A 17,590-nucleotide genomic window follows, 5' to 3' on the forward strand; every position below is an offset into this window, starting at 1 on the left:
AAGCCATATCTGCAAACTATATAGACTTAATCCTAATCGTGCTTAAATACGTCTTCTCTGAGCAATCCTTATTCACTATTTCTTCTAAATAGATATTAAACAATGTTGTAAGAGACAACATTCCCGTCAAGCTCTCTTTCCAGTGTATTGTTCTCTGTAATTTTTTCCTGTATTCAGACTATCTTTATTTGTTGGTTCATTTGAATCTTCAGCGTTCTTCAACACTTCTATTATGTCTCAATTCATTCACTTAAAGCATTTCTTAGATCAGTGATCACCAGACCGTCGAACACGAGTTGCTAGTAGCTCCCGGGGACATTTTCGGTAGATCGCGTTAACGCTTCGGTTGACTAACCTTGATGTCTCCACTGAGCTGATACTAACGACTGGGGGCACTGATGACAACAACTGCTTGTTTCTCTCGTGCAATTGCCATTGTCAGCCTCATCTCACAGTTGATTGTATATCCGTAGGGTTGTGCATGTTATGATTTTCATGTGTATATTAGACATTTGCTGACTTGGATACTTTGATTTTATATTTACTAGAAATGTAAGTTTATAGGCAATAGACAAATGTAAGATTTTTTTTTTTTTTTTTTTTTTTAAAAAAAAGTTGGTATTTCGTTTGGTTGGTAGCTCTCAATAGGATTTAAAAACTCAGAAGCTTCATAAGTTTGGCGACCACCGTCCTAGATCAATGAACGTCGTGTATACTTCTTCACCTTTTTCTATAAGTTTTTCACCGATTATTTTTTTACTCCAGAGGCTAATAAGCCAGAAGCATTTCGTTTGTCCTTAGCAAATAAAATAAAACAACCAGATCATATTCTAATACGCTCCGAATTTCCACGATCATTTGACTTATTTTAAATTCTAATTCTTGAAAATTCCTTCTACTTCGAAGTTTTTGTTTCTTCCCGGAGCTTTGTTAGTAGAGGATGAAAACAGGAGTGAAAATAATATAAATATCAAGAACATGTGAAGGAATAGACTCACCGAGGTGGAACAGTGCAGCAACATCGTGTGGATTGCCATTTAACATGTGATCGGTAACAAGTGACAAAGTGTTTGTGCGCTATTCTACCCCGGTGAACCTATTCCTTTATATTTCCTTGAAGTTTTTATTACTTCCCTTCTTTTTTTTTAATTGTGAACAAGGCTTCAGGTAAAAGCCGAAAGCTTGAAAGTGCAAAGTGCAAGGAATTACACCCCCCCCCATACATTAACAATAATTTTAATTTAGTTATCAGTCTTTCATGACTGAAGATGATCCTAATAAAGGTTTGAATTTCTTAAATTCCAATATTTATAGAGATTTATAGAAGGACTTAATATAATAGTTCCATGGATCTATAAGTTTATAGAAAAAACTAATCAAGTGGTTCTACTGTTTCAATACGTACAGTCTGCTTAGTTCTGTAATACAATAAAACGTGGCAAGGCATTATAGAGTTTTATTATTATTATTATTATTATTATTATTATTATTATTATTATTATTATTATTATTATTATTATTATTATTATTATTATTATTATTATTATAAAAAACTTAACATACATTTTAAGGATTCACATCGGTTACAACATAATCACACAATTTAGTAGTACTATTTCTCCGTAGTTCTATGCATGAAGAAGAACTGGTAAGTTAATTTCTCGGAAACTTAGGAAAAAATAATCGTTCACTTATGTAAGGAGAAACAGAAAAAACAATCACATTTTAAATACCATATCCTCTGGAGACTTTCTTTCAGAGACTTCTGACCAGGTTGAGCAAAATCAAAATATAAGCTGTCTACACTGGGATGCTATTTGTAAAAGGACATGTTTTCTGTTTCTGTTAATTGCATTGTCCATTATAACCAAGTTCCAAGTTCTAATTTATTTCTTGGATCATTCTACAGAATATGCCTGACGGTGCTAGAAAATTGCTACAGAAGTCTCTGATGCTTTGCTGTCTACTTGCATCCACTGATACGAAGAATGTAGGACATTTTCTTTTTTAATTAAGAAGTCGCTATCCACAAATTACTGTTTTATATAATAATACAATAAAGAAACAATTGCTTTGGAAAAAAAATCTAGTACAATGAATTCTCGAAGAAACCAGATTCTCTTTTACAATACAACGTGGTCATCGTCAGTGCTCAACTTCATAGGGTATTCTCTATTTATTTAATTATTTATTATTATTTACTTGTTTAGATTATGTTTAACAGACCAAAACCATGTCGATTGAAAGCAGGGAATTCGTGTTATTATTCAGTTCAAAATCTTTTGTCGTCGCAGATTCTGTCAAGGAATGTGAAGCTTAAAATATATAAAACTATAATCGTGCTTGTTTTGCTGTATGGTTGTAAAACATGGTCGCTTACTCTGAGGAAAGAACATAGGCTGAAAGTATTTGAGAACAAGTTCTTGAGACGAATATTCGGACCCAAAAGGAACGGGAATGGAGAAAGGCGGAAACTTCATAACGAACTGCATAATTTATAGGGTTTACCAAACATTGTTAGGGTCATCAAGTCTAGGAGGTTCATGTGAGCAGGTCATGTGGCCAGAAGGAAAGAAAGTAGGGACAATTTCAAAGTTTTATCTGAAAATCCTGTCGGAAAGTGCCCATTACGAGAACCTAGGCGTCGATGGGAAGACAATATTAAGATGAATCTCGCAGAAATAGGAATACAAAGTAGAAACTGGTCCAGTTGGCTAAGGATAAGTCAATGGAGAGCTTTTGTGAACGCGGCATTGAACTTCTGGGTTCCATAGGCCATATAGTGAGTGAGTTAGTTTACATGTTGAAATAAGACCATTCGTAAATATATAATTATCAATACTATGCATACAGTCAATACAATGAGATAAAAGAAATACAGCTAACAATGCATATAGCAACACTGCTAGAAACACAAGATCGTAAACTTTAGCACATAGTTTATTTACAAATTACGAAAATACATACAGTACCTAGTACAAATTTTATACAGTGCAAACATACTACAGCTTTTTGCAGTATGTAATGAAATTGTAGTCTTTAAAATAAATTTTTCATATGTTGTTATATATATATTATTATATTTTGTAGATCTGCACTTCTTAAAACGATGAAGTATTTTTTCAAGTTATTTAACAAATAATAATAGGAAAATCATTTACTAGAAAACTGGAGAACAATTTATGTCTAAAATTAGCTTTTTCTTTCGTTTTAGTGCAACGTGATAGCTTTTATATATAATATATTACAGTTAATGTAGATATTTAACGAAAAAATAGAATCTTGAGCTATATTTTGCATTTGACAGAATGACAATCAGAAACAGCGTCTACTTTTATCTTGTATACTAAGCTGAAATTTTCGTTTGTTGTAATTGAATATATTGAAAGCAATACATTGTATAAATAGGTTAGTTTTGCTTTGTGAAGAAAAGCTCACAATATGAGCAAAACGTAACATGGAAAATTTTTGTTAAATTGATATGTCATTAATGAACTATGCCATATAAACGTAATTCTTAACGTTTCGCTCCCGTATGACCTTGATCAGATTTGTATTGACGTATTTGGTTTCTTTAAAATCTGTTTCCTACATATTCCGTCAGCAGGCGTAACTTAGATATGTAGCTTCTTGAAATCATAACATTTTTAGCTCCAGTACCACTGCTTCTAGTGTTTCAAATACTTCACAGGCATCTCTGATATCATCCCTGTCTTCAGTCCATAAACTTTCCAAGAAAGCGCTGACTGACCTTTCTATTTATTCTTGATGGCGAAACGAAAGAATATAATTTATTGAATTTTCCTCCTATAAGAAATGACAAAACCTCCACAAAACGGTGCAAAGTGTGCTACAGGAAGAAACAATCACTGAAACCAGTTGGTGCTGAAAAAATGCGATGTAGCTCATCATCCTGGAAAATATGACATTAGATATCACACACTCAAATCATACTAGATAGTCATCTGTAGTAACAGCACCGATTTCTGCATAACTTTGGGGATGATAGAGGCCTTAAGGTATTTGTGTTTTGTTGTCACATGTTGTCTAACAAGATATTAATGAGAATTTAATCACAAATACGTGGGCCAAAGCCAAGTTCGGGTGGGGACCCTCTTCCCCAGCATCAGCGACTATGATCTGAAGATGTAGACAAAATTTCAGATTTTTCTGATTTACACAAGGTCACCTAAATACCTTCTGTAACTACTGGTAGTGAACGTGTTAATAGAACAGGCATCAGCAAGTGGTCTCATCGAATACGATTAGTGTGGTATTTAATCTTCAGCTAATAACTTCAAATTTCAGAAAAGGTTGATCTTAGTCAAAACTTGGTTTTTATTTTGGACTTATTTTTAACTTTCCTAATATACAGGTTTCCCAAGAGATGGAAATAATGTAAGTAAAAGTATTGAACAAAGTTGAAGCTAGAAAAAGAAGCAGGAAATTAATCTTCCAATTTCTTCTCTATATGAATATGTTTTAGTGTGGTGGTACGTTTCAAGTCTGGATGATATACTTAATGCTCAAGAATATCGAAGTTAATCTCTCATATTTAGCTTATGATTGTGGCATGCAGCATGTAATCAAATTAAGGAATTGATATTATTTGGAAAGAGGAAGGGAAAGTTCATAAAATTGCACGTACGTGATTGTGAAAATTGTCTTTAAAACAACAATAATGCTGTCGCATAAGAGCCTTATATAAGTCAAATTCGAATTTTTTTATCTTCAAATATATTGAGAATTTGGCAGAGCTTGACAAAAATACAATAAATACTTAAGAGTAATTGATGCAATCACTGACCAAAATATTTTATGTTTAGCCTAAAATAACCATATCAACAACGTCCAATATGCTTGCTCATTTCAAATATAATATTTAAGTATTCCTCTTCTAAATATACTTACATATATACATTAAAAGCGCAGTGTGGTTTTGTCTAATATTTTATCATTTTTTACAGGAAGCTGCAGAGTCTACCCTCAATTGGCAGGATTACGAAGGAAGAACAGCTTTGCATTTGTCAGTAGCAGATGGCCAAGAAGACGTTGTTACGCTTCTTCTTTCATTACGTAAGAAATTTACCTCTATTGCACGATAATTTTTTTTTTCGAAATTTCTCACTCTGCTGTTTATAAGCTTTAGGTCTACAAATAAATTTGATGAAATTCTATTGATTATAGCGTATTTTGTAGTGTAATTTGAGGATGTTATATGAGGAAGTTCTTTCAGACACTAAAAATATTGATTAAAAGATTTCGCTATGTCATTTATAAGCGGGTATTGGCATGAAAGAGGACACCATAGTCGAGTGGTTACAGCATTGGACTCATGTTTGCATATCTCTGGGTTCGATTCCCAGTTTTCGGCATCCACCGAGCGTCGTGAGGCAAACTGGGGAGTTACGCAAATAGAAAGCTCTTGATATGCCAGTTAGAGACCACGTGTTCGTCGCTAGGCTGGACGTAGTTAAGCTGATCGCTAACAAGGCGTGATAGAGCAGCTTAGGTCCACGAAAAGAGCTGTTAAGGGTCTTCACTACAGCGAAATTAAACTACCGCTTATTTTAGAATTTTTTCTGTAATATCTTCGAAACAAATAAAAATATTTGAAAAGTAGAAACGTAGTGAACTAAACAATACGATTTTGCATGTGAGACCGTTATCACAACTCATTTATCTGCTTTCGATTTGCAACTGTAAATAGATTTAGCATTTTTTTTCCGGGTCCTATAAATAGCGGCATATCAAAAGCAGATAGGTGAATTGTGATAAAGGTATCACATGCAAAATCCTATTGTCTAGTTCACTACGTTTCTGCTTTTCAAATATTTTTTTATTGGTTTTGAAGATATTACAGAAAAAAATCTAAAATTAGCGGTAGTTTAATTTCGCTGTGGTAAAGACCCTTAAACCAAGTGAATTAGTTTGATTTATTGGGATGAAATTTAATACAAAAACATAGGATAGAGTTAATGATAATAAGGCAATCAGTTATTGACAACTAAGTATGAAGATTTAGTGAAAATAATTGTTTTAAAGAATTTGTGAGGGGAAAGTAACTCTGACAGTTGTTCACTTAATCTTGTTTCCTTGGAATATTTTGACAATATTCTGTAACATCTGTGGTTTAAAAAGATAATTAAAACCCATTGCTTATTCTATAAACGACATGCATTGAAAAAAAAAAAGTTAAGATTTGCAAAAATAAATTTTTAAAGTTGTTACAAGTAATTTTGAAGTAAATTTTTAGTGATGATCAATAGTTTCAAGACGAATTTGTCAAAGTAAATAATGCTGAGAAGAAGAATTTGTAAGGCTGAAATAAACAGTGCTTACGAAAGAACTAAAAGTTAAATATTAAGTGGAAAAGAAATAATACACTCGCAGTCTGCATAAAGTGGCGAATAACGGTCTAACAATTACATAAGGTTGCCAATTTGAATGAACCTCACCAAAATTGTCTGTTTCAAGTTAATTTAGGTAAATACTAAAACGTTATATTCAACAGGAGTCTTTAATGTTTTCTTTCCTTTTCTTGATACAGTTTTCTCACTGCGGGCACAACCGAGAAACATTATCTGACATAATAGTGATAGGTTTTTCAGTCAGTAAGACTACAAATTGAAATCTAATTAAAGCGAAAGGGCATGAGAAAAAGAAATTTAAAATAAGTTACTCAGAATAAGCATTTCTTAAATAAATAAATAAATAAATAAATAAATAAACAAGAATTTTAGGAATGATCAAAAAAATGGATCAAAAGATTGCGATCTTGGCCAAGAATTGTAGGAATGATTAAAAAATGTGCATTAAAAGATTGCGATCCTGACCAATAATTAGTTTTTGGATTAGGGGCCATAAAATTTTTAAACGGCCCCTAAATCGAGTTTTCGTATCTTGGAATAAGCACATCATACTAAGTTAAGTGATTGTTTGGGTTTGGCTTCACTACATATAGTTCTCCAGATATAAGGCGTACAAGAAAATTTTTGATTGAATGAAATATATTGGATTTTTTGGATCGTGGAACACAAAATTTTTGAACGGCCCCTAAATTGACTTTTCATGTTTACGGAATAATTGGCTACACTATATGTAGTTCTCCAGATATAAGACGTAGAAGAAAATTTTTGATTGAATGAAATATATTGGATTTTTTTGGATCCTGGGCCACAAAATTTTTGAACGGCTTCTAAATCGAGTTTTCGTGATTTTTTTTTTTTTTTTTTTTTTTTTTAACGGAATAAGCACATCATACTGAGTTAAGTAATAGTTTAGGTTTGGCTACACTATATATAGTTCTCCAGATACAAGGCGTACAAGAAAATTTTTGTTTGAGATATATTAGATCTTTTGATCCATAAATAGTGTAAGTTAATCAGATATGTACAGTCTTGTTCAAAAAAATCTTGCCCATCCACCTTGCATTAAAAGGGCGTATTTTAGCAACCGTACTTAGAAAATGGTATACTTCAGCTCGAAATAAGATTTAGGTTGGCCAAAGAAAATTCATATTTGTTTAATTTAATTCAAACGATACCTAAGAATAGAGGCAAAGAGAGATGGGTGGCCAGAACTTTCTGAACAAAACTGACATATTTTGTTTCTTAAAATTCATTTGATATTGTAGTTTGCATTTCATAAAACTCACATATATATATTTATTTATTTTTACCTATTTTCTATATAGCGAAATGTTCTGTCGATGTACCAGATAATTTATTTCGAACTCCAATGCATTACGCAGCTTTACTAGGAAAAGATGCCGTATTAAGATTTTTCCTTAGCTGTGGGGCTTCAGTGAAATCTACCGATGGACATGGCGCCACACCTCTTCATTATGCTGCTTTAAGCAATCATGCAGTAAGTAATACACATAACACTAGTATAGTTTTCTTGATAATTTATACATTTATAAGAGCATCTATAGATGAATGGCGTATTCTTTTCTTTTGAATAGTTTCTACTGTTTGATTAATAATTATTATATCTTTTATTCTATTAAAAAAAATTAATCAATTTATTGCGCTTCTTCTTACCAACCTATACTACAAATTTTACGTAATTAGCTCATAAGAAAGTTTATATTTATTAAAGCAGAAAATGCAAATGAAAGTACAACACAATATAACATTTAATACAAACTCTTTTTAAAAAATACCAAGTAATACAGAATGTGGTTGATAATAATATATTGTAAGATTTTGTACAGCAAATTAATAACAGGAAAATGTCCATAAAATAGACTACAAGGTATAACAAAGTAAATTAAAACAGTTAAAATCATATTGTTTAGACTTAAACGGATAGTGGATATATTCATCAAAACAATTTTTAAAAAAAATCATTAAAAATATAGTTTTTGTACTTCTCACAGAAAGTACTATCATTAATCAATTAAGAACTGTCTAGTAAAAATGAGTTATAACAGTTCTTCATTTTAAAAGCACTAGAATCCAGAAAGTCTGTTAGTTTTGTTTAAGAGACGAATAGTGCAAAAAGAGAATTGTAGCTTTTAATTTATTTTGCTTCATATGAATATTACAGTAATATTTAAGTTGCGAAGATGACGTCATTATTGTGTATTATTAACGTCTTTCATAAAGAAAACTCTTTTAGTTCCAGAAGTTTCACCAAAATTCATGTTACACTATGTATCGTATAATTCACGAGACTGTTACACTCTATGCTCTCAAAAACCAATATCTATTCTTCTCCCCTCATGAGGTTGTATCGTGCTGACAATTTTCATCTAATACATACAAACAGAAATATCGGAGATGATGATAATAATTTAATTTAATTTAATAACTTATTCAAGCTTTAGCCAAGTACAGCACTGTGCGCTGGTAATTAAATACCTAAAGGTAAATAAATACATTTGTGTCCAATACTGGTATATAGAGTTCATCATAGCCCTAACATCTAGAATTCTGTTTGTCTGCTATTAAAAGTACTAAGTAAAGTACTTATAAGTGAGTGCTTTGTATTATTTATACACAATAGGATATTTTATATTATTATTATTTTATAAGTTGGTACTCTGAATGACATATCATTAAGTAAGTTCAGACTTAAATTTGTAGAAAACAGCAGCAAGCACTTTGTATGCTCAGTTGTAGAAAACAAATTATAAGCGATTGCTGTTCTCTTCTTTATGACAAAGCTAGGTTGAAGACCTCTAGTAATCGCTGGCAGTAGTCACAGTAATGTTGATATAAATGTGTAAGGGAAAATAGCATACTTCAAAAACTTTTTCTGGAATCTTTCTATTTTGTCATTATTTTTTCTAATGTTCATCCAGTTAACAATAGAAATATTTTCACAATGAAGTGAATTTCATTGTTATTAATTTTTATTGTCTTTAATTTAACCGTTTATAAACATGATACGAGTTCGTCACTAAGAAATGCATAAATGTTTCCAATAAAGATATACAAAATTTGCCACATTCTGTTTTAACCTTAAGGTCAATGTTTCGAAAATATTTGTATAAGAATGGAACGGTTTATATTATAAACAATATTCAAACAGAAACTATCTAAAGAATAGCTATAAATTCGAACACTTTGCTGAAATGGTTTTGGATGAGGAAAAAATCTTCTCACAATATATATAAAATTCAAAATATAAATCATCATACATCATAAAATAAAATTATATTTATTAAATGTAAACAAGAACTTACAAGATGGAAAATAATGTTCATTTTCGTATACTTCCACTTAATTTATATTTGTAAAGTTTTCCCCACTTTAAAAAAAAATCAGTCGTTGATCAGAGTCTCAATCTTTAATATTATCAGCCATTACCTCTCTTGTCACTATATTATTTTTATTTCCATCAAGTAGGTGTTTTTTTGCAGAGTTGTATGTGTGTATGTCTGTGTACATTTTTTCATGGCTGTTATACACAGAGTATACAAATTTCCCAACTTGCGCGGACTACATAGAAAGTTTTTATTCCTTTTATTTAGGTTACGTGGGGGATTTATTTCTTTGATTTCATGATTTTTGGGAGAGGTCTGCACTCTATGAGTGATTTTGTTGTTATTTGAACATCTGTATGGAATTTTTGTCATCTAATGTGAAAATCCCTTTTGCAGATCCTGGTACAGCTTTATCATTTGCATTTTTGCACCATATGGTCCGTGGACCATGGTAAATTTGGATATGAAAAATTTCTCTGGTGACCTCTTTCCTTGATGCTCTAAATACGTACTTATGCCTAATCCATTCCTAAGAACATCCGAAAGCGATCAGAGCTTTGCTGCAGAGAGTGATTGATATCTCGCTATCATAAAAGAATTCAATAAGTAAATAAATAAATAAGTTTCCACATAGTCGTCCTTAACTATGTCTAAGAATCCCTAACCGACTAGAAGATACTACATAGAACCTAAAATCTCAACGGCAGTGGATGAAGTCGTGAAATGAAAATATTAAACACTATGCCCGCGACACTATACTCTCTTTTAAGTCTATCTGAACATATATTTCTGTTAGCAAAATCGAAAATTAAATAGATCAGTATTCGTGCCATTGGAATATACTGTATGCTTAAAGTAAAGTAGAATATTTTACAACATGAAAATAAAACTTGTTACCTTATTTAACGTTAAATTCTATTGTGACCAATACTTGAACCAATATTTCGTCCGCTTAAAATGCTGCCAGCATCGTCAGGTAAGTGCAATTCTTCTTACATGTTATTATTACTGTCTTCTTCAATTTAAGCACCTTTTATTATATCATAAATTTGTGAGAAGTTTTAATTACCAAATATTCTAAAGTATTTTCTCATAAATGTATGATGTAAAATATTAGGTACTTAATTTTAAGAAGATAGTAGCAAGAAACATGTAAGAAGTTGAAGTCCCGACGATGTCCACATGACTTTAGACAAACGAAACATCTGATCAAATATTGATCCGAATAGACTTTAGCGCAACTAAGGTAATAAGGCTTTTTCATTTCATATTATATGCATAGTTGCGTAAGAATGAAATCAGTTGCATTTTATAGGATATTATTGTGATTTCAAATTAATATTACCATAAATCGTTTATTAACTACACCCACATATCTTACCAAGATGGATACATTCTGGAACAAACATTAAATTAAATCTTCAGTTTAATGTCCCGTGGCTATGGCTTAGGTTAAGGGAGACACATAATAAGTACAAGCCTATGATGGAAAAATTGGTGTAATGAGCATAGAGAGAGCAAACCATGAACCTTTATGTTTTCCAGTTCAACTCACATGCAATGAAATCGAAGTAAACATTAGAGGCGAACGCTCAATACTAAGCTATTTTACCACGCTTTCAAACAGATAATAATAATAATACGTTTGAATTATTCCTTTATTTCGTACTTAATGTGGTGCAAAAATTCTCATAATCTTTCTTTCCCTGAAGAAATAGACCGAATTTCTCAGCAGTATGTTCTTGTTCTTGTTCTAGATCCACATTTGTGGTTTAATATAGATTAGATGCCGCAGCCATTAGCCATATCGGCTATTACAATATTAATTGATAAAAAATATGAAATTGTGTTAAGCAAATTGATAAACACTATATGTTATCATGGTCACAACCAAAGATGTAAACCAAAATGTCGTAGGCATATTGCTCGAAATCGCCCGTGTTAAACTAATTGTTATTCAGCTATAAACATTGTAAAAATTAATATTATTAGCATCAGAAATGTCCATACTCAGTAAAAATTTGTACCTCTCTAAAAATAACATTTGTAGAAAAATAAAAATTTTCCTATATCGACGCCATGGCGCTTAGGACTTCATTAGCAGTAAATTGTTGTTTCATCGTAAACAGTTACGAGCAATTAATTGTTCTTTCATTGTAAATAGTTACGAAAAATTAGTACTTCAAAATAAGATTTTGCTCGAAAATTAGTGCTTCAAAATTAGAAGCACTGTTGCTTTCTTACTATATTTAGAATTTTCACATATTGTTCTCCTAAGAATGACAATCTACACCAGAAGCAAAATACTGAAATATCTTCGCATGGGAGTAAGATATTGAAATATCTTTCGTTGTGTTTCTTCATCTGGTAAATACAAGTCGAATAAGTTAGATGCTTTCTTTTTTCCTTTTTACAAAGTGAAAATAATTACTTTATCAAATGTTTAAAATCTTACATATTTTACGAAGAAACTTCATCACAACCTTAGCTAGTAATACTCTATGATTAACATTATTCCTACTATTAGTATTATTCTAAAAACCAAGGAGTTAATACAAATTTTCTTCTTCATATTACTATTACTATTATTATTATTATTATTATTATTATTATTATTATTATTATTATTATTATTCTGTTTAAAAGTTTCACTGTTGTGTAAATATATCATATTAAAAACAATTACGAAACTCTATATTGATATTCTGTGTAGATGAATTACGTTAACAAACGGCAGCCTATTCAGGGTTTTATTTCAGGGATGGTAAGAATAAAAACTTCGAACTTTATAAAAATGAATTGTTTATAATAATTCCAATTTGTTTCTTGTTTCGATGCGAGGATGAATTGGACTTGTTGAGCCTACTTGCTACTTTCTCTTTGAACAAAAATAGTCATCTGGACACGAAGGAGAATTGTTCTCATTATAAGTAGAATGGTACATATAGTAAAAATCTCAGAGTTCAGAGAGAGTTGATAATATACATTTTTTAAATGTTATATTTGTTTAAATGTTAATTCTATTCTTTTTTCTTAACAGGATACTGTGAAGCTATTCTTAAGGCATGGTGATGTTCAGGATATACCGGATAATAAAGGTAGAACTGCCTTTATGTGGGCTGCAGCGAAAGGGTCTAACGAAGTTATCAAAGCAATGTATAGCCATGGCTCTGATCTACAATGGACAGATAAAGATGGAAATACAGGTTTGTATACATATCAAAATTCCTAACTTTTTTTTTAGAGTACCTACCAAATTTTGTGTTCTCTTGACACACCTAGTAGGACAATTGAAGACTCGCTGTAGAGAACGATGTAAGTGCCAAAAACAATAGTTACTGTAACAATAGGGACAAAAGATAGTAAATTGTGCTCAAGCGTCACAAAATAGGAAATACAATTCTTAGAAATACAACCTATCATATAACGAAGTGAAGCTATGTATGAAAATCTAACTAAGGCATAATCATATTTTAAAAAATAAAATAAGTGAAACAGTTTCACGGTGGCATTTACATTGTTTTCTACAGCAAGTCTTCAATTAACAGTTCCCCTTTGTGTATGAGAAATGTTTACAATGGAAATGTGCCCTGAGCATTTACAATGGATCAAGAGACGGAATTTAGCGCAATTATTAACTTTTATTTACGTCACATACAAAAAATGCTACCTCTTAATGTCACATACTACTTTTATTACTTGACGTAAACGGAAGACCCTTTTTGTAGTAGAATTGTTCTGGCTGGAGCTAAAGCCACATCTTCACTTACGCAGCTAGTTTTGTTATCCTCCGGAAAGTGACTACTGATCAAAAATAACTTACAGTATGGAAATATATAGAAATAAGATGATGCATAGACTGCAAAATAGAATACAATTTCGTACTCGCAAGATTGTGAAAGTTGAGAGCAAAGCCTTGAGATACAGTGCCAATGGTTTTGATGACTGTCCTTAATTTCACTAACTATAAAATATAGTAAATACCAACTATTACGGTATCTTTCAGAAGAAAAAATTACTTTTTAATCTTGATTCTCATAGATTGTGAACTTTAACTAGCCTCCTGATGCATGTATTTTTTGAAGGGGGGGGGGGGATTTAGATTCAATGGTTTTGCCATTAAATCAGTTGACTCTGGTTATTGTTCTGCAACAGTTAACTCCCGAGTAGTTGATTCACTGATCTTCTGAAATGGTAGCCTTCTGTTAAGGTTTTTACTTAATTGGTTTGTATCTACATCTTTTGTCGGCGATGAGGCTGTGTAGGACAAAGGACAAGACCTAAGTTTCCATTGGGATTTGAATTACACCAATGCGTTAGACCAGGAACTAACCTGAGACCTCGTGCAACAGAGGTACATACTAACCATCAGATCAGCGAAGAGGGCTCCTTCAATTTAATGTTTCTACCAGTGGCTAATTGGGGGAGCTAAAAGATAGGGACTGTATTCACTGAAGTACGACCACATTTGAACTGCATATACAACATTTATTACACCATGTGATACTGCACCTAACTCACATACAATTGTCATATTTTCAAAAATTATTCCTATAAAAGAATTTTTAGGAATGATCCAAAAAATGGATCAAAAGATTGCAATTTTGGCCAAGAATTTTAGGAATGATCAAAAAATGCATCAAAAGATTGCGATCTCGGCCAATAATTAGTTTTTGGATCAGGGGCCACAAAATTTTTGAACGGCCCCTAGATCGAGTTCTCGTTTATTTTTATTATTTTTTTATTTTTTTTTTTATTTTTAGTGTAATTCTCCAGATGTAAGTCCTACAAGAAAATTTTCGCCTGAAATATATTGGATCTTTTAAACCAAAAATTTCCTTCAAATACAAGAGCTTGTTCACAACTCTGTGCTCCTGTATGCGCAAAGTATTCGCAAAGTTTTATTGCATGCACCTGCTAGTAATATACAAAGAATTATCAACACAAGTCTACAAATAACAGTGCGTTACATGCAGGTATTGTGCTATCCGTAGATAGCTTTTAATCGTTGTTAAAAGTGAAAGTGACTTATCAGTGAACAGTTTATTGCTCAAGTAGATTTTTAAATCTTGAGTGCAGTGTAAACAATTTAGTAGACATCACTCATTTTTCTCGAAGCCAAAACACTCTGGAGAGAAATAGAAGATAGGATAACTTGTTATAGTATTTTTCCTTCATATATAACATATGGCTTTTAAAATGGATGTATTTTAAACTAAATTTGGTCTTTATATCGGAATTGTAAATTGCTCGAAGCTCTGCAATATTATAAATTTAATCAGCTGTTCAATAATATTTGAGATAAATTTAAATCTTTAGTTACATTTTTGTACATATTAACTCTTTTCTGTAGCTCATTCTGAAGAGTTTGTATGATATTAGAATATGATATTTCCATTCTTCTCCAGATCTCGTCATCTTTGAAGCAATTTGATCCTGTCCTTTTCTTTAAAACTTTGTGGTTTCCTTTCTGGTTCAAATAATTTATCAAAGAATCTCTTACGTTTAATTTGATGTTTTGGTCTTGAAATCTCAACAGCTGAGGAAGATGGAACTGATTTCTAACCCTTGATATGAGTAAATTTATTTACAACTGAATCCGTGTAAATGAGGAAAGAGGTCCGAAACTCACAACATTTCAAATGTCCACATCCTCGGCCTGCAGTCTTTTCATTGGTTTTCCAAACTGTTGCAGAATATAATCCCACGCAGATATCATGAATGCCACCTCAATATTATTTAAATTTGTAAGAAGACCCAGAAGTACTCATCTAACTCTGCTCTATCATTTTCTGAAATAATCTGAATTCAAACTCTTATGGGTTGATTCATTGATTCATTTGTTCATATAGTTTGGAACCAATGAAGACATTTCTTGTTTGAGAGTTGAAGTAATGAGACAATGGATCACTGATGTATTCCGCAGCATTGTCCATAATGTGTTCCCAACATTCAGGCAGTTGTTTGTTCTCTTGAAGAAAAATAAAATAAAATAAAATAAAAATAAATAAATAAAAATAAAAAATAAAAATCCTCGGGGTTTGAATGCGTAGAATTCATCACTGAAATCAATTTGCAGCTGCTCAGTTTTCCGAGAATATACATGGAGTTAATTCAGCAGAATAAGCTAATAATCAGGATTATCTACATCTGGGAAATACGCCGGACGTGAAAGAACCTCCCATTGAAACTGCTGAATGGCGAGGGTTGTCATGTGTGTCACATGTAGTCTAGCATTATTTATGTGAATGATGATGCTATGTCACTCATTCGGCCTTTTTTCTTGTAGCACTGCATGAACACGTTGAAGTTGATCACAGTATACGGCAGCAGTGATGGTACGATTAGTGGGTAGCACTTCATTGTGGATAATTCTTTTCATGTTCCACCAGATACACAATATTGTCTTTTTGGAATGCAAATCCTGTTTGTGACGTGGTGTGCCTTTCTATTTGGGGTGACCTATTCCTTCCTCGGCTTAAATTTCACGTACTTGTACATCTTCGGTAACAATACGCGAGAGAAAGGACTGATATTGGCGACAGGATTTACGATGGTGGATAAGCGAAACACAATATATAGCAGCACTCTGTTTTTGTTGTCTGCACTAAGCAAATGAGTCACCCACGAACCCAGTTTTTGAACCTTTCTCATACGTTGAAGGTATCACACAACAGTTGCCTGTTCACTGCCCATTTCACTGGCCAATTCCCAGCTATTTTGAGTGGATCACGATGAATGAAGTCGTTCAAATGGTCCTTATCGAAGTAGAATGGGCGATCAGAACGTAGGCCATCGCTCAGATCAAACCTTCCAGTTCGAAATCTGTTAAACCATTGTTTTATTCCTGGATGCGAATAACTCATAACTTTTTACTCTGCACAATTTGTGTAGATAATTTTACAGCACTAGAACCTTTGTTGAACTCGTACAGATGTCTGTGAAAACCTTTTTTAACTTGATACTTCATTCTTCAGGTCCTGAAAAACAAAAATTGATTAGCTCCAGCAAAACCACAAATAGTGGTACACAATACTGATAACATAGCTATAATTTAGAATGTTCCACAGCACTGCTATCATCATTGACGCCTGGCAAAAAGTTCCTGAAAATAAATAGCACGAATTAATGAGAGACCCAAAATCTTCACATACAAACCATCGAGTTTATTACAATGATTTCAGTGTCATATTTGCAGAATTAGAAAAAAGTTTTCAAAATGTTCCATCTCCGTGCAGAATCTGCAAAATAGTTGAATTAGCTTTGAATTGATTTTAAAAAAGTATTGGAGTTGTACAACATTGCATTGGCCATGATCCAACTGAATTTGGGGATTGAGCTGGACGTGGAATGGAGAAATTAAGTGGCTTTTGAGTCTTGCCTGCCAGACTGAATATATTCCAGATATGTTGTCTGCACTGCCATACGATTGAACTCTACAGTTATCAATTTCAGAACTTGTAGTTCTGTCAAAACCACTTCAGAAATCTTTCCTCCAGTTTAATTTATTTATTTATTTTGGATAAAATACGAAAAATCTTTCAACTGAGAGACTATCTTTTGCTATATATCTAACGATTACACTTACTGGTCATTATGGGATATTTCTTTCAGAGTCTGTTAGCTTAATATTTAGAAAAAAAGAACTTCATTATTTTTTCGCTCACTGACTTCTCTATAAGACGTATTAAATCTTCGTAAGTTGCTGGTGACAAATATGAAGTAGATCTTTTTCCAGTGTTACTAAACCGTGCAATATATCAGATAGAAAAGGATCATACTCTGCTTTTAATTTCAAAGACTTCATTAAATTTACAGTTTTCACAGAACCAAACACCTCTTCGTCTCTATGAAACGCCAGACCCCTAATAGTTT

General features: G+C 32.1%; 1 protein-coding gene across 1 annotated transcript in view; it reads left to right on the top strand.

Moving 5' to 3' along the window:
- Positions 1-17,590, top strand: part of LOC145694263 (uncharacterized) — a 462,080-nt gene that overhangs the window by 170,944 nt on the left and 273,546 nt on the right. The window contains exons 6-8 of the mRNA XM_081770360.1: positions 4,968-5,076; positions 7,697-7,869; positions 12,756-12,921. Of these exons, the coding sequence (XP_081626486.1) occupies positions 4,968-5,076; positions 7,697-7,869; positions 12,756-12,921 (448 nt within the window). The remainder of the gene's footprint in view (positions 1-4,967; positions 5,077-7,696; positions 7,870-12,755; positions 12,922-17,590) is intronic.

This window comes from Thermobia domestica, chromosome 1, assembly GCF_964235325.1.
Source record: "Thermobia domestica chromosome 1, izTheDome1.hap1.1, whole genome shotgun sequence".
Classification (NCBI taxonomy): domain Eukaryota; kingdom Metazoa; phylum Arthropoda; class Insecta; order Zygentoma; family Lepismatidae; genus Thermobia; species Thermobia domestica.